The sequence below is a fragment of the Dipodomys merriami genome, unplaced genomic scaffold (assembly GCF_024711535.1).
Source record: "Dipodomys merriami isolate MVZ:Mamm:240054 unplaced genomic scaffold, mDipMer1.0.p SCAF_45, whole genome shotgun sequence".
In the NCBI taxonomy this organism is placed as follows: domain Eukaryota; kingdom Metazoa; phylum Chordata; class Mammalia; order Rodentia; family Heteromyidae; genus Dipodomys; species Dipodomys merriami.
In genome coordinates, this window is record NW_027206013.1 from 10,320,946 (window position 1) to 10,345,360 (window position 24,415).

Below are 24,415 nucleotides of genomic sequence, written 5' to 3' on the forward strand. Positions count from 1 at the left end.
TGGTGGCTCATGCCTGTAATCCCAGTCACTCGGGAGGTAGAGGAGGTTGGGGAGGTGGAGCTGTGGCTCAATTGGTAGAGCATCAGTCTTGAACAACAACAACAACAAAAAGCCAAACAAGAACTCAAGTCTCTAAGTTCAAGTTCCAGTACCAACACCAAACACACAAACAAAAAACCAACACCTCAACAATGTCTGGGTACAGTGGAGCACACCTGTCACCCCATGGAGGAAACAGAAGTAGGAGGAGTGCAGCCCAACCCAGGCACGAAGCGAGGCTTCGCCTCAAAAACAACCAACGTTGGGCTGGGAAGGTGGCTCAGCGGTAGAGTGCTTGTCTAGCATGCATGAAGCCATGGGTTTGATTCCTTAATACCACATACACAGAGAAAGCCAGAAGTGGCACTGTGGCTCAAGTGGTAGAGTGCTAGCCTTGAGCAAAAGAAGCTCAGGGACAGCACCCAGGCCCTGAGTTCAAGCCCCAGGACTGGCAAAACAAACAAACAAAAAACAACCAATGTTCAAGAGGGTTGGGGATGTGGCTCAAGTGGTAGAGTACTTGTCTAGCAAGTGTGAAGCCCTGAGTTCAATCCCCACGGACCACCAGAGAGAAACAGACAGAGATAGAGAAATCCCATACTACGTAAATCTCCCTTGATGGAGACATTAATTTTATTTATTAATTTTGTGCTGGTCCTGGGGCTTGAACTCTGGGCCTGGGCCCTGTCCCTAAGCGTCTTTTACTCAAGGCTAGTGTTCTACCACTTGAGCTACGGCACCACTTCCGGATTTTTCTGAGTAGTTTATTGGAGATAAGAGTTTCATGGACTTTCCTACCTGGGCTGGCTTCAACTGTGATCCTCAGATCTCAGCCTCCAGAGCAGTTAAGATTACAGGTGTGAACCACCAGCACCTGTTGAGACATTAAGTTTAAATTCATTCATGTTAAAGCAAATAAGGGAAATAAGGAGAGCGGGGCTGAAGGACTCCTGAGCAGACAGCACCTGGACCGGGGCCTACACCTTGCTTCATTCATACACAAGCAAAACCTAAGCCGTTTCTTGGGAATGACTTAAAGAAAAACAGAACTAAGGCTCCACCAATCACAAAAAGCCTATCAATTTAACAGTTGGTAAATAGGAACAAAGACCCATTCAGCCAACCACATAACCAGTCAGGTCTCTGCTTTCCTTCCCTGCCCAGCCATGGGCTAGCCTGGGAACCCTGGCTGTTTAGGAAGCTGGGTGTGACTCAGGCTGGCTGGATCTCTGGGGCAGAGGCTTTAAAAATATCCCCACTTTGCAAGCCTCTGTTCCTGTGAAAGCGAAGGTCGGGGGACCAGGGATGTATGGGGGGCCGGGGGGGGGATGGGTATGCCAATCTTAGTTATCTGAAGGGGAAACAGCTACTCGGGCCACCATGTTCAGGATTCTATTCCCCTCTTCAAACAGGAACTGAGCTCTGGGGCATGTGCATTTCAGCCCGATTCTGGCTGCTAGTCCAGGCCGCACTAGGAGCTGATTTCCAGGTTACCGGGTAGAACCATTTCTCCACCGTGTAAAGAACAGGGGTTTTCTTCAAGCTCACTGAGTAGCCTTAGGCACCATGAAGCTTGGTCCCAGACCTCGAAAGCTACAGAGCAAAGATGAGCATGGTGACGCATGCCTGTAATCCCAGCTCTTGGGATGCTGAGGTGGAAAGATTGTGACTTTGACAGCTTGGGCTATGTGACAAGATTCTGTCTCAACACACACACACACACACACACACACACAAACACAATAACCACCACCACCACAACAATGACAAAAACAACAGCTGGGTGCCTGTGGCTAACACCTCTAATCCTAGCTACTCAGAAGACTGGACATCTGAGGATCACAGTTTGAAGCCAGCTCAGGCAGGAAAGTCTGTGAGATTCTTACCTTCAATGAACCACACAAAAACTGGAAGTGATGCCGTGGTTCAATGTGGTAGAGCGCTAGCCTTGAGCAGAAAAGTCCAGGGACAGCGCCCAGGCCCTGAGTTCAAGCCCCACGACAAGATACAAGACAAGGATCTGGAAGGCAAAAGCATGCTCCAGATGGAGTGACCATCCACAAGGGGGGGAGGGGGGGAGCAGCAAAGGCTTCCCTTGTAGCAACCGTCCCTGGGCACAGAGCCCTCCTTGGGCTAGGTGGGTGAATAGGGCCTGCTGCTGCAGGCAGGACTGCAGATCTCAGATCTCATAGATTACACACAGGAGGTGACTGGACTGCAGACAAACCCAACACAGCCGGACCTCAGGCACAGAGCTGGGGAGCCACACCCAGATGTCCTGTCACCATCGCTGTAAAGGAAAATTCTGCTCTCTCTGGAAGTTGTGGCAAGGGACTCATGGAGCTCAACCCGGGACTGTCCAGGCTGGCTTTGAACTGCGATCCTTCGATTTCAGTCTCCCGAGCAGCCTGTAAAGGCGTGTCACCGGTGCTGGTCAGAAGTCACATTCCTGGAGCCAGTGGTGAGTGACAGGGAGCCTGGAGGAAGAAGCCCCTGAAGACCAGATGAGGACAGGGAAGGACACACGGGCCCCCAGCCCCACCAAAGAGGTCATGGATTTACCGTGAGGAGAATGCGAAGCCACGTGGACCCGTCACGATTTAAGGGCCGGGCAGCCTGTATGTGTTTGTGGCATGCTGTGCCTGTCCTGACTCAGCTCTGAAGAGCTCCACTTCCTACCCCAGGAAAGCGAGCAGGAAAGCGAGTGCGCTCAGGTTAATGTGGGGGAGGGTGACTTGGTTCACAGGCTGTGACGGCTAGTTCCGTCTGTCACCTTGCCTGGGCTACCAGTGTCCGGATATATATGATCAAATTTTTTTTTCTTTTTTTTTGGGGGGGGTAGTCGGTCATGGGGCTTGAACTCTGGGCCTGGGCGCTGTCCCTCAGCTCTTCAAGCTCAAGGCTAGCGCTCTATCACTTGAGCCACAGCGCCACTTCCAGCTTTTTCTGTGTACGTGGTGCTGAGGAATCGAACTCAGGACCTCATGCATGCAAGGCAAGCACTCTACCACTGAGCCACCTTCCCAGTGCCCTGGGCCTCAGCTCTTCAGCTGAAGGCTAGTGCTCTACTACTTTGAGCCACAGCGCTACTTCCAGTTTTATGGTGGTTACTTGGAGATGAGTCTCATGGACTTTCCTGCCCGAGCTGGCTTTGCACCGTGATCCTCAGATCTCAGCCTCCTGAGTAGCTAGGATGACAGGCGTGAGCCACTGGTGCCTGGCATGTGGTCAAACTTTTTTTTTTTTGTCAGTGTGGGGCTTGAACTCTGGGTCTGAGCTCTATCCCTCAGCTCTTCAGCTCAAGGTTAGCGCTCTACCACTTGAGCCACAGCGCCACTTCCAGTTTTCTAGTGGTTTATTGGAGACAAGTCTCTCGCAGATTTTTCCTGCCCCGGCTGGCTTTGAACCGTGATTCTCAGATCTCAGCTTTCTGAGTAGCTAGGATGACAGGCGTGAGCCACCGGCACCTGGCTGGTCAAACTTTTTGAGTGCCACTTTTTATCCTCCAGACAAGGGGAGAACTGGACTCCTTCAGAGAAATTGTTCTAGAAAGTTCTGGAAGCAGTGGCAGGAAGGCAGGAACAGGTGGATAGAGACCGGGAACAGAGTTGTGAGGTTGTGCAGCCTGTGGCCCGGCATCCTTACAAGGGGAAGTGTGCTAGGTCAGAGTTCATGAGAATGTCCACCTTGTCTCTCCGTGACAGTCCCACATCAGTGTGATGGTGCTGGGAACAGAACCCAGGACCCAGCACTCAAATAGCTGCTTATGTTACAGACAGGGGTGACCACAGAGCGTGTCATTTGGAACCCATATCTGAGCAGTGCGAAGCTGAGGCTGTGAACCACAGGTACTTGGTCTGCTTCACCTAGGACAGCACTTCCCGATAGGAACAAGTCTGCAACAACCCTGTGACGGAGGCCTAACTTCTGGTCCTGTCACAAACCCCAAAGCTGATGGGTTGCGGCGGTGATTCCTCTACCCTCAGCCCAACTTCAGACTGAACGCCTTTCCCAGCGTGCACATCATCCCCTACCATCTTCTGTCCCCTTCATATAGTGGTTTAAAAACGATGTCCCAGTTCCTATGGCTTTTTGGGGGGAGAAAGGAAGGCAAAATCAGTATTTTCTTAATGTGGCCAATCTATCTTTTGTGACTCATTCCATTGCTTTGGCGCTTAATATCTTTCTCCTAGCCTGAAGTGGAGATAGTGACTCATTTCCTTTAAAAGATTTTTTTTTTTTAAAGTTTCAGTTGAGTATTGGGAGGCTAAGATGATAAGAATCACAGTTTGGGGACACAAGACCTCATCTCAATGGGAGAAGCTGGGTATGGTGGCACACATTGATTATCCTAACTATGGCAGCAAGTCAAAAATAGAGGATCACAGTCCAGGCACCGGGCTGGGCAGGAAGACCCTATCTCAAAAAAAAAAAAAAAAATCCACACCATGGAAAAAAACTGGTGGAAGGGCCTGAGAATGTGACTTAGTAGTAGTAGAATGCTAGCCTAGCATGCATGAAGCCCTGAGTTCGATTCCTCAGTACAACTGGAAGTGGCTCAAGTGGTAGAGTGCTAGCTTTGAGCAAAAGAAGCTCAGGGACAGTGTCTAGGCCCTGAGTTCAAGCCCCAGGACTGGCAAAAAAAAAAAAAAGGCTGGCAGCCAGGTGCTAGTGGCTCATGCCTGTAATCCTAGCTACTCAGGAAGCTGAGATATGAGGATCATGGTTCAATGCCAGTCCAGGCAGGAAAGTCCAATTAACCTGCAGAAAACTGCAAGTGGCACTGTGGCTCAGAGCAGTAGAGCACTAGCTTTGAGCTCAAGAGCTCAGGAACAACATCCAGGCCCATAATTCAAGCCTCACAACCAACAAAAGAAAAAAGAAAAAAATCTGGCAGTGTGGCTCAGTGGCAGAGTACCCCCCTCATAAGCCTGAGTTACCCCAGTCACCCTGAGTTACCCCAGTCTCTTCTTGCAAGTTTCATTTCCCTCCAGCTATTCATTCCATTAGGACTATCTTGGTGTATGCATCCCTACTGAACTACAGTGATTATTTTAATAATTACTAATTTGTTAATATATTCAATTAAAGTTTTGTTCTGGAATACAAAAATCATAGGGAACTGAGACTATTATAGTCAAGAGTTTAAGACATTGTCTTGCTATATAGCCCTCAACTGTCCCCAACTCAATCCTTTTGCTCAGCCTCTCAAGTGCTGGGGTTACAGGTGTGGACCAGCCAGCCGTAGATATATTCTTAAAAGCTAGAATTAACCTTGTTGGGTTGAAGGTCGGAACAAGGCTGGGTACTAGTGGCTTACACCTGTAATCCTAGCTACTCGGGAGGCTGAGATCTGAGGATCTTGGTTCAGAGCCAGACGAAGCAGTAAAATCTGTGAGACTCTCATCTCCAATTAACTCCCAAAAAGGCAGAAGTGGAGCTATGGCTCAAGTGGTGGACTGCCAACCCTTCAACAAAATTTAAAAAGCTCAGGGACACGGATTAGCACAAAAATAAAGGTCAGAATGTTAAGACTATGGATGTTAGCCGGGCACTGGTGGCTCACACCTGTAATCCTAGCTACTCAGGAGGCTGAGATCTGAGAATTGTGGTTCAAAGCCAGCCTGGGCAGAAAGTCTGTGAGATTCTTATCTCAAATCTTATCTCCAAATAAACACCAGAAAACTGGAAGTGGCTCAAGTGGTAGAGTGCTAGCCTTGAGCTGAAGAACACAGGGACAGTGCCCAAGCCCAGAGTTCAAGGCCCACCACCACCAAAAAAGACCATGGATGTCTCTGTGTGCCTTCCTCCCAGCGAGCTGTGCCATCTAACACATCATACTTTGCCACTCTGAGGGGACAGGGACTTCTGTCTGGGACTAAAGAGCTTTGTCCAGTCTGGGCAATGAATACTGCCCCTTGGAAGGAACGCTGTGCCCTGGATAAAGACCCCATGACAAGTTTTGGCACTGAAGATGCCACCAGAAAGAGAAACTGGCCACTTCAAAAATTAACAGGTTCTTAAGACCCAACAGACTTTTTCTGGACACAGAACATCAAATAAGTGAAGGAAGTAACTCTTTAAAAAATAGAAGTTGTCCCAGACAGGGTCTGGCTGGCCGTCTGGGGAGAACGCGACGGCCCCCAGGTCTGCTGGCAAAGAATCAGGCAGCCGAAGCAGACTCGTCCCCGCTAAACAGACCACTGCGCCTCCCGCCGGGCGCTGTCTCTGGAGAGGTCTGCAACTCCTTCCTGCCAAGTGCTCCCTTGTCCTGCCTGCCCGATGCAGGCCTCCTAGGCCAAGGCCCCCCCAAGAAAGAGATCATGCTGCCCTTTACATTTACAAACATTTGGAAAAAGGTAAATTTCTGGCCACACTGAAACGTCGGCAACGGCATCCTGTTAAGGGTGAAGTGGAGGGGACCGGGGGTTCACAGGAGTAAGACACCCAGGCTACTGAAGGGAGCAAGCTGGCCATGGCAACGGCGGCAGTCAGCCACAGTGGGCATGCGCAGGTGTGTCTTGAACCACATGGAATGTCACCAAGGGAAGGGCTCAGAGGCTGAGCTCGGGGCCCCAGGTCCTGCGGCTGTTGCAATGGAGAAGGCCGGGTCCTCCTGAACAACAGAGACCCCTGGTGGCTCAGAGAGCCAGAGGTGTCACGGTGGGACGGCCTGGTATGAAAGAAACACAGGACGCGGAGCTGTAATCAATGATTTTTATCTTTGAAAATGGAAGCAAGTGTTTTTGACAGAACACTATGGCCGCTCTATAAGAGCCGATCGGGGGTGTGCACTGTCCTCCTGCAGACGTCTGGCTTTTAAAAGACGACGCTTGGCGAGCACGACTTGGGAGACAGGAAAGAATCCACAAAGCTCCAGGCAACTCTGGGCCGTGAATGGAGGCTGCAGTCGGGCCGGGAGCGCAGGCCCGGCGCCCCCTCTTCTGTGAGCCACAGTCCCCTGCGGCATCACCACCGTCCGCAACTTTCTTTCCCTCTTCTTTTGCTTTCAGAACCTCAACACATTTTTCTGCATCTCAGAAGAGCTCATCCGAACAGTGCAGCGTGAACGACAAGTCACTGTAACTTTACATCCCATACCTATGTCAATATTAAACACACACACACATACATGCGCACACACACACCACCACACCAAACATCCAGATGTTCTGAAACCGTGAGGGGAGCCGGGTATGGCTGGTTAGGAGTTGGTTCCCTTGCCAGCGGCCAGGTCCCCCAGTTGGGCCATGCGATCTAACCAGCTGTCTCGCTCCGCCTACATGCTGGCTCCCTGTACGTACCCTTGCGGCCAGCCCCCGCCCGCGGCAGTCACCAACAAGCCCTTCCGGGACAGAAGTGCCTTCCTTCAGTCTGGCTTCACAAGCATGCGCTGTGAGAACAGAAAAGCGCAAAGCTCCAGCGGGCCGGGGCATGCTGGCCATCCGTGCTTACCAGGGGCCTCTGTGATCAGTTAGGATGAGGACATGAGGCGCAGAGACAGAACGGGCCAGGCGGAGGGCTCAGAGGGACAGCAGGGGTCCTGTGCTCCTGCCCCTGCGTCATTCTAGATCATGCTTTTCAGTCTCCACATCCAGTGTTCCCTGAGCCTCGCCTTGCTGACCGTGGTGAGGGCTGAGAGGCGGGCGGCCAGGCAGGACTGGTTGGGGAGCCCTGAGAGGTCGCAGCAGGGTGAAGAGGAGGGAGGAGGAGCGCTCTGTGGGTGTTGGGGACAGCAGGGGGTCATGCAGGAGATGGGACCATTTTCCCGAATGCCCTCCAGCCCCTGCTCTCGAGAACCAGGCAAGTGACTGTCACGGGCAGGGACACTCAGCAACATGCCAGTCTGCCTGTCTGGGGTGCCCTGGTCAAGCATGGACCAAACCTGAGCCGTCATGTTCAACGTGATGAAGGCGACATTCTGTGTGGGTAACAAAACCGCAGAAACGCATGCGAGTTTAGGTTAGATTATAATCGTCTGAAGCACAGGGTCAAGCAATATTCCATTCTGCTACACCCACCCGATTTCTAGAAAAGAGAAAGGAAAGCGAGGAAGAGACAGGATGTGAGCTCTTTTTGATCAGGAGACTCGACAGAATGCGGATGGTAATGTGGTCCACGTGATTTTTTTCAAGTCTTCCTTCCATAGTCACTACAATGACCAGGTTTGTGCTGCAAAGGAGCCAGCACCATGTGGCTTCCGCTGATTGTTCTCAGATGAGTGTTTATACAAAATAATATCTTCATTTCCTTATAAACATACACAGTGCTGTCCCTTTCAAATTAAGGAAAAAAAAAACAACCCACACAAATACTGCAAAGTAGCAAAATACAAAGAAAAAAAAAAGCTACTTTTGGTTTTGGCAACATTTAAAAAAAAAGAAAGAAATACAAAAAGCAATGTGGCATTGGTCCCTAGTCATTAAAAAAAAAAAGGTACTTGGGCACGACACTGAATCAGAATTGATTTGTTTTCTAAAATTCAGAAGATCTGGGATTTTAAAAGTAGCACGTTTGTCTTTTAAAAGTTCAACAAGTCACATAACACTTAAAACGTCAGAAAAGCTTTCGGATAAAAAAAGCTCAGCTCTTGATTTTGCAAATTTAGGAGAGGAATTGAGTTCCTACTGGAATGTGGCCTATCGCTGGTTGACAGATCTGAATGGAATGTCTCCAGATGGCAGTGCCTCCCTTCCCCCCTCCCCCCGCCCGAGGACCACACCAACAGCCAGCTACCCAGCACAAGTTCTTGCTCCCATGGGTTAGGGGGTGGGGCCTTCAGGCGGCTATCTTCGCCATCTGCTGTTCTAACTTGGAAATGCGCTCATCTTGATTGCAGATTGTGTCTTTTATAGATTTGATCTCTTTTAAAATCTCATCCAACTTGGCTTCATTTTGCTAAAAGCAAAGCAAAGCAAACAAACAGAAAAGTGGTGACCACAGGGCAGTAAACCAGCTCCATTCAGCACAGTCCTTACAATGCGACTTTCTGTTCTGCAGATGGAAGCCACCGCCACCAAGCTGAAAAAGGTCAAAGCCATGGCATCTGGGCCTCAAGGAGGACACAACTGATACGGGTCAGCCCCGCTGAGAGCTCAGCGCGACCCCTGGTCCCGTGCCTACGCCTTACCTACCCGGGCAAGGACTCCCAGGTGGCAAAGTGCAGGATGAGAGCATCCCTCAGGCCGCCCGCCACAAGCCCACGGGAGCAGCTCCACGGGAGCAGGTAGGGGTGGCTCCACAGCATCGCCACCCTCCAGCCTCCTCCTGGCCCCCACACTCCTCTCCCCTCGGCACCTGTTCTCCTGGGGTGGCAGTGCTCCAGTGGCCACCCCATCTCCTCAGGGGCAGGGATGGGCAAGTGGTCCTGGGCCTCTGCCCCAGGCTCAGGTCATCTGTGTTGCTAGCCCCACCCACTGCTGAAAACTGCTGACGGAGACTACGAGCCACACCCCAATTCTAGCCACTTCCTCCTGCCAAGGCTTCTCTTCCTGCCTCCCGTGACCCCACACTTCCATATCTTCCTATTTCTTCTCTATCAGGAGGGTCTAGGGGAAGACCCCTGAGGTCCTGTCCTCTCCCCAGAGACGGCAGGACACTGCTCTCCACTGCCAGCATTCTAAAAGCCCGAGCCGAAGGAGCCCAGTGTGAACGGAGCTCAGCGAGCCCCACGCCCCACGCCCCAGGACTCTTGCCTGTGCCCCGAGTCCACTGTCCACTCCCTGCATGGGCACGCACATTCCTGTCTGCTTACCACGCTGGCCGTGTCTGTGCTTTTCTTGGGGACATTGATCAGGTCACACTTCTTGTTTGCTGTGGGCTTGCTGTCCAGAATGTTCTTCTTGACCACTTTGAGATCCCTGTTTTTGCCAGGAATGTAGCCGTGCTTCAAGGAGATGAGGATGGGGTCGGCATTCTTCCCCTCGAACCACTCCTCAGCCTCCAGCGCGGCTTCCGGCCCCGCTGTGTCGGGGTACAGGTCATCCTGGAAAAGGTCGGACTGCAAGAGACACGTGTGGGCCCTTCAGTAAGGAAGACAAGGTGTGTTGGCTCGCTTTGATTTTTAACATGTCTTGCCCCAAACTGGGTACCCACCTTCCTGGGGACTGTCATGATGACAGGCTCACACTTTCTCTCGTGGAGCTTGAAGAACCTTCAAAGGAGACAGAAAGGCAGCATCTCATGAAGTGACACGGGGTAAGAGAGCGGCATCTTACCACCTTCTCCCAGCGGCCCAGACAGGAAGTGCTTCTTACTGCCCCTCACGTGACCCCCCGGGCAGGAGGCAAGGCCCACAGTCCCACTTTACAGATAAGAAAGCCAAGTGGGTGGCAGGGGGATATTGGTACAGGTAGGAGCGCGGGAGCAAGTCCCTTGTGAAAAGTCACCGTGTCATTAGGCAGTGGGAGCAGGGTCCATGCCCTGGGTGCTGGGTCCTCTTGAAGTACTGGGGTTCGAGCCCAGGTCCTTATGCGTGACAGGCAGGCAAGCTCTCTACCACTGAAACACGCCACTAGTCTGGATAAGATCTTAAGACCGAATCTATCGCTATTTTAATTATTGGTGCCAGTTTTCCTTCATTACTTTAGCTACTTTAAAAAAAAAAACCTATGATGAAGCTGGATGTGGTAGTACATGCCTGTAAACCCAGCACGCGGTGGTTAGAGGATCTTGGTTGGATACCAGCACAGCAAGACCCCTTTCTCAATCAATCTTGATAATCTTTAATGATCAATAAAAAAGGGATTTATAAATATTCTCCCCCCTTTTTTTTGGGGGGGTGTCAGTCATGGGGCCTGAACTCTGGGCCTGGGTGCTGTCTGTCCCTCAGCTCTTCAGCTCAAGGCTAGTGCTCTACCATTTGAGCTATAGTACCACTTACAGTTTTTTCTACTTATGTGGTGCTGAGGAATCAAACCCAGGGCCTCAAGCATGCAAGGCAAGCGCTCTACCACTGTGCCACCTTCCCAGCCACTCTCCTATTATTTTTAAAGATGCAAGAAAGTATCAGTTCTTTCATATTACCAGGACAACAACCCACTTTAAGTTCATATAGTTAGTTTGTTTTTGATCAGTCCTGGTGCTTGAACTCAGCCGGGGTGCTGTCCCTCAGCTCTTCAGCTTAAGGCGAGTGTTCTACCACTTGAGCCACAGCACCACTTCTAGTTTTCTGGTGGTTAATTAGAGAAAGTCTCACAGACTTTCCTGACCAGGCTGGCATTGAACCATGATCCTCAGATCTCAGCCTCTTGAGTAGCTAGGATTACAAGCGTGAGCCACCAGTGCCTGGCAAGTTCACATAGTTATGTCACACACCAGTACTCAGCATGATCACACATCTGTCAATCGCATACATGATTGTAAAGCTCTGGTGTTCACCAGGGCCGGTGGGCAGCCTCACTGTGGATCTTTTGTTGGGTGTGTGGGACAAGCCTGCTCTGGAGGAAGCTCACTAGCATTATGATGAGAGGCAGAAACCACAACACAGCCCAGCTTGCCAATCCAGCCACCTCCACCCCTGGCAGAAGCTTTGACTTCTCTACTTTAGGACACCCTTGGCTGGAACCTAGTTCTTTCCTCAAGGACAGGAATGCCACTGGGTTTCTATCCCAGGGCCTGCCCGCCCACCAGGCCATGAGCCACAGCTTCACTCTGAAGAGTAAAGGTTTCATTATTTGATTAAGTTTGAGATACACTTAATCAGCTCCATGTGCCATGTAACTGTTCCACTCTAGTAGTGAAGGCAGGAAAGAGATAATAATTCACTCCGAAACACACCCAGGTAGGAAGCCTTGCATTATAGAATTACTGGTACTGGCTAGAAGTCATGGTACAAGTGGTAGAGCACCTGCCTAGCAAGCTCAAGGCTCCAAGTTCAATTCCCAGTACTACCAAAAAACAAAAAAGTCCCTCTCTTAACTGGACAGCAGTGGCTTACAACCTATAATTCCAGCTACTCAGGAGGCTGAGATCCAGAAGGCTGTGACCAAAGCAGAAAAGCCCACCAGACTCCACCATCTCCAACATAACCAACAAAAAGCTAATCTGGCAACCACGTCTTGAGTGGAAGAGCACCCGCCATAGGAAGCAAGCCCAGCAAGAGTGTAAGGCTCTCAGTGCAAACCCCAGTAAACGAGTAACTACTGACAGGCATACTGCTCCAGCACTCACTAGACGGGTGGCACACCACAGCTAGAATATTCTTTACCTGGCAATCTCACATTTGTTGACATCCAGTCCCCTCTTGGGCATGTAGCCCATGCCCCTCTGCGGCTCCTTGCTGCTGAATGTGTTGAGGTAGTGAACATACGGGGACTCGTCTGTGATCTCGAAGTAGCGGATACTGCTGTCACCCTGCAAGACAGCAGATGCAGGCCTGAGTTCCGTTAACGACAAGCCTCGCTCAGCAAGGCATCTCTCTCTTCCATATCCAGCAGTCCTGGGGTGGGACTTTGGAGCTGACCTCGCTCCTCCCTCACAAGAGGCTTGCCTACACACATGACAGCTTCTTTCCCTCCTAACCCCATTATCAGCCACGAGTGCACAGCCTCCGCCGCCTCCTCAGGGCTCTTCCTTTATCCTGAGCCTAGAAACTAGGTCAAAGTTAGGGTGACAACAGCAATGCCCCTGATGAACCAGTGTGCCGATGATCTGACTTGACCGGAGTGAGGTTTGGGACCTTAGGATTTGCTCACAGACCAAGACATCAACACCAGACAACCAGAGGACAAGAGAAGATGACAGTTTTCTAACTAGAAATGTCCCTTTTTGTGAGTAGCCTAAAACTCAGAACAAGTACTGTCTCGTTGCACTGTGGAAAATTCTATGATGATCTTGCTTAGAGTGGTCAAATTCTTTGGAAAGGTGAAGCCCGAGGCCTATCATAATCCAAGTATAAAGAACTGTCACATAATCACGCTAGCCTGCACACTGAGGGTGACCCTGCCTGGGGGAGAGGACATGTGCGTGTTCATGTGCATGCGCTTACGCACACTCACACAGACAAAAAGAATGGGGCAGTTTTATGCCCTCACAGAGCTCTTGGTTCTCATATTCTCCATTTGTTCCGGTGATCTAAAACAATGGAGAAGAAGGCAAGCTTTTCGTACCAGTTGTTTTCTGAATTCCCAAAATGCGTTTCCTCCTTGTGTGAACTCAGATCTAAACCACTAATCGTGAAGTGCTAGGATATGATTTTCATATCCTGGGTTCATTTTGAACCCAGAATGCCCCTCTGTGCACTGGACTGCCTGAGCATGCAGTTGACTGTTCTAATTGCAGCTAGGCCCAACCCCGGCTTGGGCCAGAGCATCAAGCACAGGTTGCTATTCGTGACCAGCCTGCAAGACTTAAAACGCCAAAACTGTTTTTATCTCTGCTGGAGATGACCAAGTTCCCCGACAAATTAAAACCTGCGGGTGCTACAACACGGGGTCCCCTCTCCTCAGTCTCTGGGGGCCAGGCAGGCACTTGTCTTGAGTCCACAGCCCACCTTTCCACACAGGTACACGACGCTGGTGTCGGGGTCATAGAAAGGCAGCAGCACCCCGTTGCTCGTGTCCATCTCGTGAAGTGCAATCGGTTCTTGCATGTTTTTCTGAAAACAAAATGTACACATGTGCGCATGTTTATAAAGGTCAACTCTTTTTGTGTGTATGTGTGCCAGTGCTGGGGCTTGAACTCAGGGACTAGGCATTGCCCCTTAGCTTTTTTCAGTCAAAGCTAGTGCTCTATCACCTGATCCACAGCTCCGTGTCCACTTTTTGGTGGTTAACTGGAGACAAGAGTCTCATGGACTTTGCTGTCGGGGCTGGCTTTGAAATGAGATCCTCAGATCTCAGCCACTTGAGTAGCTAGAATGATAGGTATGAGCCACCTATAATCTAATCTCAAAGACAATTATTTTTTCTTTTTGGTCGGTTGTGGGGCCTGAACTCTGGGCCTGGGCACTGTCCCTCAGCTCTTCAGCTCAAGGCTAGCATCCGACCACTTGAGCCACAATGCTACTTCCGGCTTTTTCTGCTTATGTGGTGCTGAGGAATCAAACCCAGGGACTCATGCATGCAAGGCAAGCACTCTACCACTGAGCCACCTTCCCAGACCTAAAAGACAAATTTTTGTAATAACCTCATTATATATTCATGGATTAAGGGAGTGATTTTCCTCTAAGAGAAATCTAAAATTTGAACAATGTACACATAATCTTCATACACGTAAACACTAGATATCAAGCTCACTGAAGACTGTGTGCACTGACACATCATTAATGCACACACTGGTGTGCGTCCATGTGATGGTGCCCTTCTCCTTTGTGGCTGTTTCTCATTTTCTTAGGAATACTTTGTTTTTATTGTAAAACAAATATAGGTCATTGCAAGTATACAATATGATATATAGAAAAAAATATATATATGATATATAGAAATATATATATAGAAATATATATCATGATTATCATAATAATACATGCTACAAAAGTAAGAAAGCAAATGTAAATAACTAGCCAGGAGCCTGGTGGCTCACGCCTATAAGCCAAGCTATTTATGAGGTTGAAACATAAGGGCCAAGGATCAAAACCAGCCTGAGCACCAAAGTCTGTGATATTCTTATCTCCAATTAACTACAAAAGGCCAGAAGTAGAGCTGTGGCTCAAGTGGTAAAGCACCAGTGTTAAGTTTGAAGAAGTTAAGGGACAGCACCCTAGGCCCTGCCTTCAAGCCCTAGTACTAGCACAATAAATAAATCAATAAATCAATAAATAAGAACAAATACTTGTAAAAAATGAAGAGACAAGAACATAAAAGCCATCCCATCTTCCAGAACTGTCTAGTCAGTACAAAGGGCAGCACCACAAGCTGCCTCCTTCTGTCTGTCTCTCTTACACACACACACACACACACACACACACACACACACACACACGTATGTGTGTGGAATGCATCATCCACACCACCCAGGAGTTCTCCACCTGTTAGTCCCAGTCACCAACCACAGCTCTTGTTTAGTTAGACATCTGATTGATCATTCACTGTGAAATACAACTAAGTGCAGAACTTAGTTCCCAAGTTTAAAATATTGGATTCTCTGTCCATTCTTTTCTGAAAGCACAGTTGACACACGCTGCTGGGGAACACCCAGAATGCATTTTTGTGCATAGAGTCGCCAGTGAGTCTCCAGGAGAAGGAGCACTTGACAGCAGTTAAGAACCCTGAAACCCATTTCCCAGCCCAGAGCCCTGCCTGGAGCACAGAGAAGGAGCAGAGCCGAGGGCTGGGAAGGGGCCTACCGGGTTCCAGAGTGCCAGCTGCCGCTCGCTCATGCGGCTGAAGCCGGTGGTGAAGACGTTGCCATCAGCCAGGAAGATGGCTCGCATGGGCCTGGCTCCTTCGTGTGCTTTCTCCTTCTCCTGGGAGAGGGAAGAGAGGTGAAGAGGTCTATCATATCTCACACACCTGGACTGCAAGGGGAAGGTGCATAGGAACCCCCCCACCCCAAACCAGACCCAATTTCAGCCCCCTCCTCTCGATTCATGTGTGGTCTCCTAGGTGAGACCTCAGTGCTAACCAGCTCCACCCATTAGCGGACAGTGACACCAGCAGGCAAGAGCACCAGGATGCAGCTCAGACACAGGGGGCTCAAGGCTCTGCCAAGGGTGTGCTTCTTTAGATTCAAATTAGTCCACAGTTTCACCCCATCACAGTTCACACAGAAGCCCAGCCTCCTTCCCTAAGCTCCTTGTTTAATGAGGGCAGGAGTTCCCAACCTTGGGCCAGGCAAGTACCAGTGGTCACTAGGCCCGAACCTCTATTCAGAAGTCATGCTGTCAAACACATCACATATCAGGAAGGGCCCTAGAGTATGGCTGGCAGAAGTGAGGCATGCTGGGATTAAACTCCGACTGAAGATCCCATGTCCACCTCTTTGTGAGGCCTGAATAGAGAACCCCACACAGCTCTGAAAGGTACCAAGACAATACTCTTGGAGACAGGGTGAGGAATTAAGTCAACGGTTAGCAAGGCCAGGAATGAAGTCAGGCTTTGCTGGACCAAACTTGTAAACTCTTAAGGATGCCAGTGAACAGATCAAAACTGATCCTTCATGAACATGGCCACCACTTGAGTGAGCAGAGTGGAATCTGGAAAGAAAAGTGACAGGGAACAGCCAGTAGCCTGAACCCGTCTCTCTCCTCACTCACCATTGGCACCTGTGCTCAGCAAGGCCCACTGAGCGGGGCGAACGCAGCGCGACTCGTGTGCCACATGCACTGGGGTTTGTCCCAGACAATACTCACAGCAACAATCTCCTGTTTCCTGGGGTCGATGACTCGCACTTTCTTGTCTTTGGAAGCGGTACAGATGAGACTGCCATTGCGGTTCCAGCTCACGTTGTAGATCATGTCTGAGTGCATATCGTCCAGGTTGATCAGGGCTTCCCCTGTCCCCACGTTCCAGATGATAATGGCATTGTCGCAGCCTGCAATGAGCAAACCACGCCCCTGAGAGATGAGAAACACCTGCACAGCAAACACTGGATAAACTGTGAGCCATCGCGAGGACAAAGCAGATGCACGGGAAGGCAGGTGCTGAGGACAGGGGCGCTGCTTACTTGAGTCCAAAGTAACAATGGGAAAAGACTTACAGAATCAGACTGTAAAAGAAAACCTGCACCCTGTTAAGTTTGGCTTCATTGGAACAAACCAATCAACCAACCCCAAACAACACAAATCTACTTCAAACAGAATCCTACTTTTTGATGGCTAATTGGGCTGGTGGCCCCAAGTCATTTCAAGTTTCCTTCCCTAGTGAAAACAAGCACAGAATCCAATTCTTCTCTCTTCCCAAAGGAACTTTAGATGGCAGGCTTTGGGCATGAGCAACGCTGTGACATCTGACAACAGAGGAGGGGACATGACAGATCTTCATGCTGTCAAAAAGTAGGCCAGGAGTGGCTTGGTCCCATGACAAGTGCAATCCATGAAAGAGTCTGTGTATTCAGAAACCGAGCCCCAGAGAGGCTCATGGCCCTTCAGGATCATTAACCCCACCCTGCCGTCCAATTACAGTCACCCCAAGGCCTTCACAGGACACTAGAGTTCGGGAAGAAGCAAAATCAGAGAAGGGCACATGAAAAATGAATTTTTGCCAATAAAGCCATTTTCTAAGTAGCCAGAAGTGGTGCTGTGGCTCAAAGTGGTAGAGCACTACCCTTGAGCAAAAGAGCTCAGTGGCAGAGCCCAAGACCTGAGTTCAAGCCCCATGACTGACAAAACACACACACACACACACACACACACACACAGTGCAGGCAACTGTAAAGGGGAGGATAGTCTCCAGATGGCCTATATTGGCCTAGATGATTTACTCAGCAGGAAATTTCCGTGATGGAATTCTGCCTCTGGGAGTTTCTTCTCTATCAGACTGAGGTTCCCAACACAACATTGAAAGAGTTCCCAAGAATGATGGACAAAGGTGATTTTAAAAAAACCCTAAACCTCAAGCAGCATATCCTACAGTAATATCTTTTTTTAACCTAATTTTTTAATCTAATCTTTTTTTAAATCTAGTTTTTGTTGTTGTTGTTGTTGTTGGTCGTGGGGCTTGAACTCTGGGCCTGAATGCTGTCCCTCAGCTCTTCAGCTCAAGGTGAGCACGCTACCACTTGAGCCACAGCGCCACTTCTGGTGGTTCTTTGGAGATAAGAGTCTCACAGGCTTTCCTGCCCTGGCTGGCTTTGAACCATGAGCCTCAGATCTCAGCCTCCTGAGTAGCTAGGATTATAGGCATGAGCTAACTGCACTGGACTTAATCAAACGGGCCTGTCCCTCCCTACACCCTTTCTTTTTACTGGCAAGGATAAAACCCTTAGAAATCCTACCACTAATATTAGTATAGTTTTGTAAAATAAGTCAGTGGTATTAAGGTGTAACATACTATATATAATGCATCCATCTAAGTATACTTAGTAAATGTTTTGATGACAATCCATAATCCTGGAGCCACAAGCAAGACACAGCTTGTCTGTCCATCACCCCCAAGCCCCGAGTGCCTGCTATGCTGCTTCTATGAAAGAAAATAGAATCTTGAATTTTGGGCAAAGGACAAGATTTCTGTAAGATAAACGCAGAAAACACTCCAGTGAGAAGCCAGTGCGCTCAGGAAGAGACAGACACAACGGTCTGTGAAGCATTTGTTTAGACAGTGGAAACTCCCAAACTGGACTGTTAAATAACTAAGGTACACCCAGATAAAACTGTCTTCTGGAATGATCAGAACATTTAAGGCAGTGTGTCCCAATCCCCCTCTGGGTGTCAGGTAACCGCCATAGGTGTAGTTCACTGTTCTGCGCTAAGGCTCAGCTTTGAGACCATAGCACATGCGCACCAGTCACCAGTTACCCCCACCCCCACCCACACAAAGGACTTCAAGAGGCCCAGGCAGGGTACAGAAGGACTGCCAGCCCCTACCTGCACTAAGAAGAACGTTGCGGGCCGTCGGATGCCAGGCCACGATGCCGACCCTCTTTGAGTGGCCTTCCAAAATCACCACAGGTTCCGTCAGGGAAAGGGTAAGTCCATTTTCTGGGATCTGCCACACCTGTTGGGAAAGAAAGGCTGAGGAGCCACAGGAAATGGATCGCCTGTCCTCACCTTTACTACAATCACGCCGCCTGAAGCCCTGCTCTGCCTTCTGGAGCACACTGATACTGTGCTGGGATGAAAGGCACCTCACATTTCACTGTGAAATGATGGTACACGGTCTCAAGATGTAACACAGTAAAAATCAGAACAGGCCTACAACGTGTCACCTGTCCTCTTTCATTTGGTATTACTTGGGATTTTATTTTAAATTCTCCAGTTAGAATAACATTCCCAGCACTCATGAGAAGGAGCACTGGGGCAAAAAGCCTTAGGGGGAGATCCGTGAGGAACACAAGATGCTGGGTGACACACACACACACACACACACACACACACACACACACACACACACACACACACGTGCATACAGACATATATACTCCTGTGTGCATGCACACACTCTGTCTTATTGAAACCTGTAGTTTTTAAGGGAATGGTGCAATTTCCAAAACAACTTTTTATAATTTTATGTTTGGAAATGAAAATATTTATAAACATATATTATAGAAAATATCAACAAAGACAAAACCAGATAACTGGGTTTCATAAAAATTTAGAAACTTGTCCTAGGCATGGTGATCTGCACCTGTAATTCCAATACTTAGGAAGCCAGGGTAGAAATATCTTGGATTCAAGCCTGACCCAGGCTACACAGCAATGCTCTGTCTCAAAAATAAACCAATAGTTAGCCGTGTGCTGTAGCAGACTGGGAAGACTGTGGTTCTAGGCTAGCCTAGAGGGGAAAGTGTGGTGAGATGTGACACTCATCCCTGCTACACAAGTAGTGTAACTAAGAGGATCAAGATCCTGGCAAGCCTGGGCATGAATGTGAGACCTTATTTCAGAAATAACCAGAACAAGCAGGGCTAGAGTGGGAGGCCCAAAGTTCAAAACCCAATAGTGTTATAAAAAAACAAAAACAAAAACAAAAAAACTAGCCAGGCATCAGTAATCCTGTAATCCTAGCTACTCAGGAGGCTGAGATATGAAGATCACAGTTCAAAGCCGGCCTGAGCAGGAAAGTCTGTGATGCTCTTTTTTCCAATTAATCACCAAAATAGTGGAAATGGAACTGTGGCTCAAAGTGGTAGAGCACTAGCCTAAGCAAAAGAACTAAGGAACAGTGCCCAGGCTCTGAGGTCAGACCCCATGACTGACCCCCTCCCCCAAATCTAGAAATAATGAACTCAATAACAAAAGGATAAATAACCCCCAACTAAAAGTGGGCAAGGAAAGCTGGTGGTGCACACCTTTAATCCTAGTTACCCAGAAGGCTGAGAGCAGAGGATCATACTTCAAAGCCAGCATGGGCAGGAAAGTTCATGTGAAACCATCTCCAAAATAACCATAAAAACGCTGGGCTAGAGGCAGGGCTCAGGTGAGAATGCAGTCAAACAAGCAAAGCAAGTGGAAGGGACACAAGAACGAGGGAGGGAGGGAGGGAGGGAGGGAGGGAGGGAGGGAGGGAGGGAGGGAGGGAAAGGAAAGGCAAGGAAACCACTTAGACATCTCTGCAAGGTGCACAAATAGTCAGGAGGCTGAGATCTAAAGATCATAGTTTGAAGACAGCCCAGGCAAGAAAGTCCATGAGACTCTTACCTCTGGTTAATTGCCAAAAAGCTAGAAATGGAGCTATGACTCAAGTGGGAGAGCACTAGCCTTGATTTAAAAAAAAAAAGCTGGAAGTGGCGCTGTGGCTCAAGTGGTAGAGCGCTAGCCTTGAGCTGAAGGGCAGAGGGACGGCGCCCAGGCCCAAAGAAAAGAAAAGAAACTTTGGGAAACACTGGCAGTTAAATTCCTCACGTGAATACAGACACAAAGCTATTATGTAACCTGACAATTCTCCCAAGGAATCCAAGAGGAATGAAAATGTATGTCCACACAAAGATTTGTGTATGGATGTTTACATTTTTTATAAGTCAAAAGATAGAAGCAACCTGTCTATTGATAATGAATAAACAAAATGTGATGTACTCATGCCACAGATTACTATTTGGCCATGAGGCAGAAGCGCTGGTCCAGGCTACCTGGGGAAACCCTAAAAGCATTCTGCTGAGTGGAAGACATCAGACACCAACAGGCCACTGCTGTAGGCTCCCATGGTGGCAAGATGCCTGGCGTGGGAATCCAGAGGAGCAGAAGGCAGATGTGACAGCTGAGTGCTTAGCGCAGGGGAAGGGATGACAGATAAAGAACCCAGGGTTTTTCTAGGAATGACAAGAATTTCTCAAGGTATCTGTGGGGCAGTTGTGTGTATCTGTGAATATCCTAAAACTCCCCGAGTGCATTTTAAAATGAATACTTCTATGTGAATTATATCTCAAGAAGACCGCTCATAAAAACATCCTCTTATCCAGGTGTCAGTGGCTCACACCTGTAATCCTAGCTACTCAGGAGGCTGAGATCTGAGGATTGCAGTTCAAAGCCTGGGCGGGTAAGTCTGGGAGACTCTTATCTCCAATAAAACTATTCGGAAAAGGCCAGACATGACGCTGTGGCTCAAGTGGTAGAGTGCTAGCCTTGAGCATAGAGAGGCTTAGGGACAGAGCCCAGGCCCTGACTCAAGCCCCAGTAGTACTGGCAAAAAGAAAAAAAAAGTCCTGATTGGTGACAACATGTAGGTGAACCTGGGGGCAGGGAGCAGAGGCAGATACGGGAGAGACTTTAGATTTAACAATAGAAGGTGGAGATTTTAAAGCTCAAGAAGTAGAAACCCCATCTTAGAAGAAGGGGTTACAGGGAAAACTCAGTAGTGCCACAATACCCAGAAGACCAGATATTAAATAGTACTTTTACAAAGGAAGGTTAAAACAAGTAAATTTACTGTCATGTTTGGGGGAGCCTCACGTTTGTTAGGCAGGTACTCTACCGTTGAAGCCACATCCTCAGACCATTTTGCTTGTGTTTGTGCCATGAACCTCAATCCCCTCCTATTCATACCTCCCACACAGCTGGCGTGAAGGCATGAACCACTTCAACTAGCTCACTGGTTATGATGGGCTGGCCTCCATCTCCTGAGTACCTGGGATTATAGACCTGAACCGCTTTGCCGAGCCCCACAGGAAGATTTTTTTTTTTTAAAGGAACTAACTAGTTCATGAAAAAATTAGCACTTGCTAGTGAAAAGTCACTCATCTGTGGAATAAGTGAGAAACAGCATTTTCCTCTGTAGGCTCTTTGAAGGAGACAGAGCAGTGTCTGTTTTCAATTGCTTAGTGGAGGGCAGAGTTCTAGATTAGATGAGTTCTTAAGGTTCAGCTCAGTTGTTTCCTACGAGAGACAGAGATAGAGAAAGAGACACAGAGAGAGACACAGAGAGACAGACAGAGAGAGAGAGAGACACACACACACACACACACACACAGAATATAGCTGGGCCTAGTGGTATACACTTGTGATCCCACCACTAGGGAGGCTGAAGCAGGAAAATCTTGCGTTCCAGGGCAACCTGAGTGACAGAGTTAGGCCCTATCTCAAGTGGGGGGAAAAGGAAAGAAAGAAAGAAAAAGAAAGAAAGAAAGAAAGAAAGAAATGGATGTTATCTTTAAGAGTAAGGGGGAAAGTTCTGATTCATTCAAGCCTGGAGGTCACCTGATGGCCCCTATCCCATCCTCAACCAAAAGCTGCCTGGAGGTAACAGCCTCTCCTCCCCTCCCCCTCACCCAGAGCACAGCGCCTTCTGCCGTGAACAGGAAGCTGTTCCCCCCTCCCCTGAGAGGGTGTGGGAAATGGCTTCCCTCCAGCAGGACAGGTCTGCTTTCATCCCAGTGTGCACTGTTATGATTCCAAGGTTTATGATTAGCAAAGACAGCTCCACACCTCACTTGACTATCCAAATACAAAGCGGAACTGAAATTGTGGACACAGAAAACAATCTACTAATTTGATCAAAGCATGAAGTCAGCAGAAAAAGTTATGAAATGGGACTTTAGTGACTCAACAGGAAATGCATTTTGCAAGATGACTCTGACCCATGCCTCTAACAGGAAGTGTGGTGACACCAGCCGCCACCGCCAGATGGCGCCACAACCACAGACTGCCGGAGGACTGCAAAACCTCTGCCCCACTGACCAGGTAAATGCCGGGTTTCTAAACCCCACGGGAGCAGGAAGCCATGGTAGTTTTTAGTTATATGTAATGGGCATTTTTGCCCTTAAATATGAGGCACAAGCAGAGTTTGTAATGAGACTTCACCTCTCCCTTTCTCTAGCCTCCCCTTCAGCCGTCTCTAGTTTGTTTTTTTGTTTGTTTTTGGGTCTGGTCCTGGGGCCTGAACTCTAGCCTGGGCGCTGTCCCTCAGCTCTTCAGCTCAAGGCTAGCGCTCTACCACTTGAGCCACAGCCCCACTTCCGGCTTTTTTCTGTTTGCTTATGTGATGCTGAGGAATCAAACCAAAGGCCTCAGGCATGCAAGGCAAGTAAGTGCTCTACCACTGAGCCACCTTCCCAGCCAGCCCGAAGCCCTCTCTAGTTTGAATTGAGAGAACAAGTTAATTATGGAGCAAGACACAGAACAACTTTCACAGTGAGGCAGCTCGGAGCTAGCTCCTCCACTGGCTGATGCTTCTTCTGCCTCAGTCACACATGCATGCAACACATTATTGAGCAGATCTGGTCCCAGTGACCACACAGAGGCCCTGAGCTAGGGCAGTTCTTGGAGCAGAGGCTTCTGGAAGAGTGAAAATCAAAGATACCATGTGATGGGCTGTAGAGAGTTAAAGGCGGCCTCTGGAGCTAGGTGGACCCTGGTTCAAATCCTGCCCAGACTACTTACACTGCAATGATCCTGGGCAGACACAGATGAAGAAGCGTTGCCTATACCTCCTAGAGCTGCTAACGGGACTTGAGTAACCAGTGCCTTGCCCGCTTCGGCCAAGCGTTCAATGAAAATGCAGTGCTCCCGGCTGCCCTGCCAGCCAAGCCAGGAGAAGGCTCCTACGAGCCCACCACTGAGAATGAAGCGTTAGGAGAAAGGAAGCAAATCAAAACAAGCAGCACAGATGTATAAAGCCGTTTTCTAAGAAACCGGGGCAGCATTGAAACAATGCCCCGGAGAGGCTGGCAGAGAGGCCAGCAGAGAAAGGCACCAGGCAAGAGAGCAACCCAGAGGCCGGGCGGACATCAGCCTGGGGGGGGGAGTGGCAGAGAAGGCTGTGAACTCTGGCCTGCTGGGAGGCGTGCACCACGGGGAAGCTGTGGGGCTTTCCACGCTAAGCACACTCATCCCCGGGCTGATGTGGACGGGCCCATCCTCACAGCCTGGCATTACGTGGCTTTCTGCCCTTCCTGGTGATGCCTGCCAAATTGGACTGCAGCCTGGCCTCCTGCAGCGTGTCCAGGACAACAAAGGGCTCCTCCTCTGTGTACGGCCAGTCGTGTGTGTGTGTGTGTGTGTGTGTGTGTGTGTGTGTGTGTGTGTGTGTGTGTGTGTGTGTGTGTGTGTGTGTGTGTGTGTGTGTTTTAGATCTGGTACTCTGGCCCCTGGGAGAGCTGGGACAGAATGGCCATGTTGGCACGAAGCAGGGTCTCCCCGTCTGGGAGCCTCAGTTTCCTTGTGTGCCACTAGGGACAGCACAGAGGTAAGCCCCTGTATTTACACGGGGGTGAGTGGAGGGTGAAATGCACTAGAACATTCTGCCCAGCCCAGTGCTAATGGGAAACAGCAGAAGTAGGGAGAAGCCCTCGCTTTGGGGTTAGAGAGACGAGCTTTTGCACACACTCCTCGGCTGCATGACCTCTG

General features: G+C 49.3%; 1 protein-coding gene across 1 annotated transcript in view; it reads right to left on the reverse strand.

Moving 5' to 3' along the window:
- Positions 1-6,742: 6,742 nt before the first annotated feature.
- The window catches only part of Coro1c (coronin 1C), a 72,037-nt gene continuing 54,364 nt past the window's right edge, over positions 6,743-24,415 (reverse strand). The window contains exons 4-11 of the mRNA XM_069994659.1: positions 18,503-18,632; positions 16,331-16,512; positions 15,326-15,445; positions 13,532-13,636; positions 12,248-12,393; positions 10,135-10,192; positions 9,794-10,039; positions 6,743-8,937 (exon numbers count right to left, since the gene is read on the reverse strand). Coding sequence (XP_069850760.1) covers positions 8,818-8,937; positions 9,794-10,039; positions 10,135-10,192; positions 12,248-12,393; positions 13,532-13,636; positions 15,326-15,445; positions 16,331-16,512; positions 18,503-18,632 — 1,107 coding nt within the window. The 3' untranslated portion in view covers positions 6,743-8,817. The remainder of the gene's footprint in view (positions 8,938-9,793; positions 10,040-10,134; positions 10,193-12,247; positions 12,394-13,531; positions 13,637-15,325; positions 15,446-16,330; positions 16,513-18,502; positions 18,633-24,415) is intronic.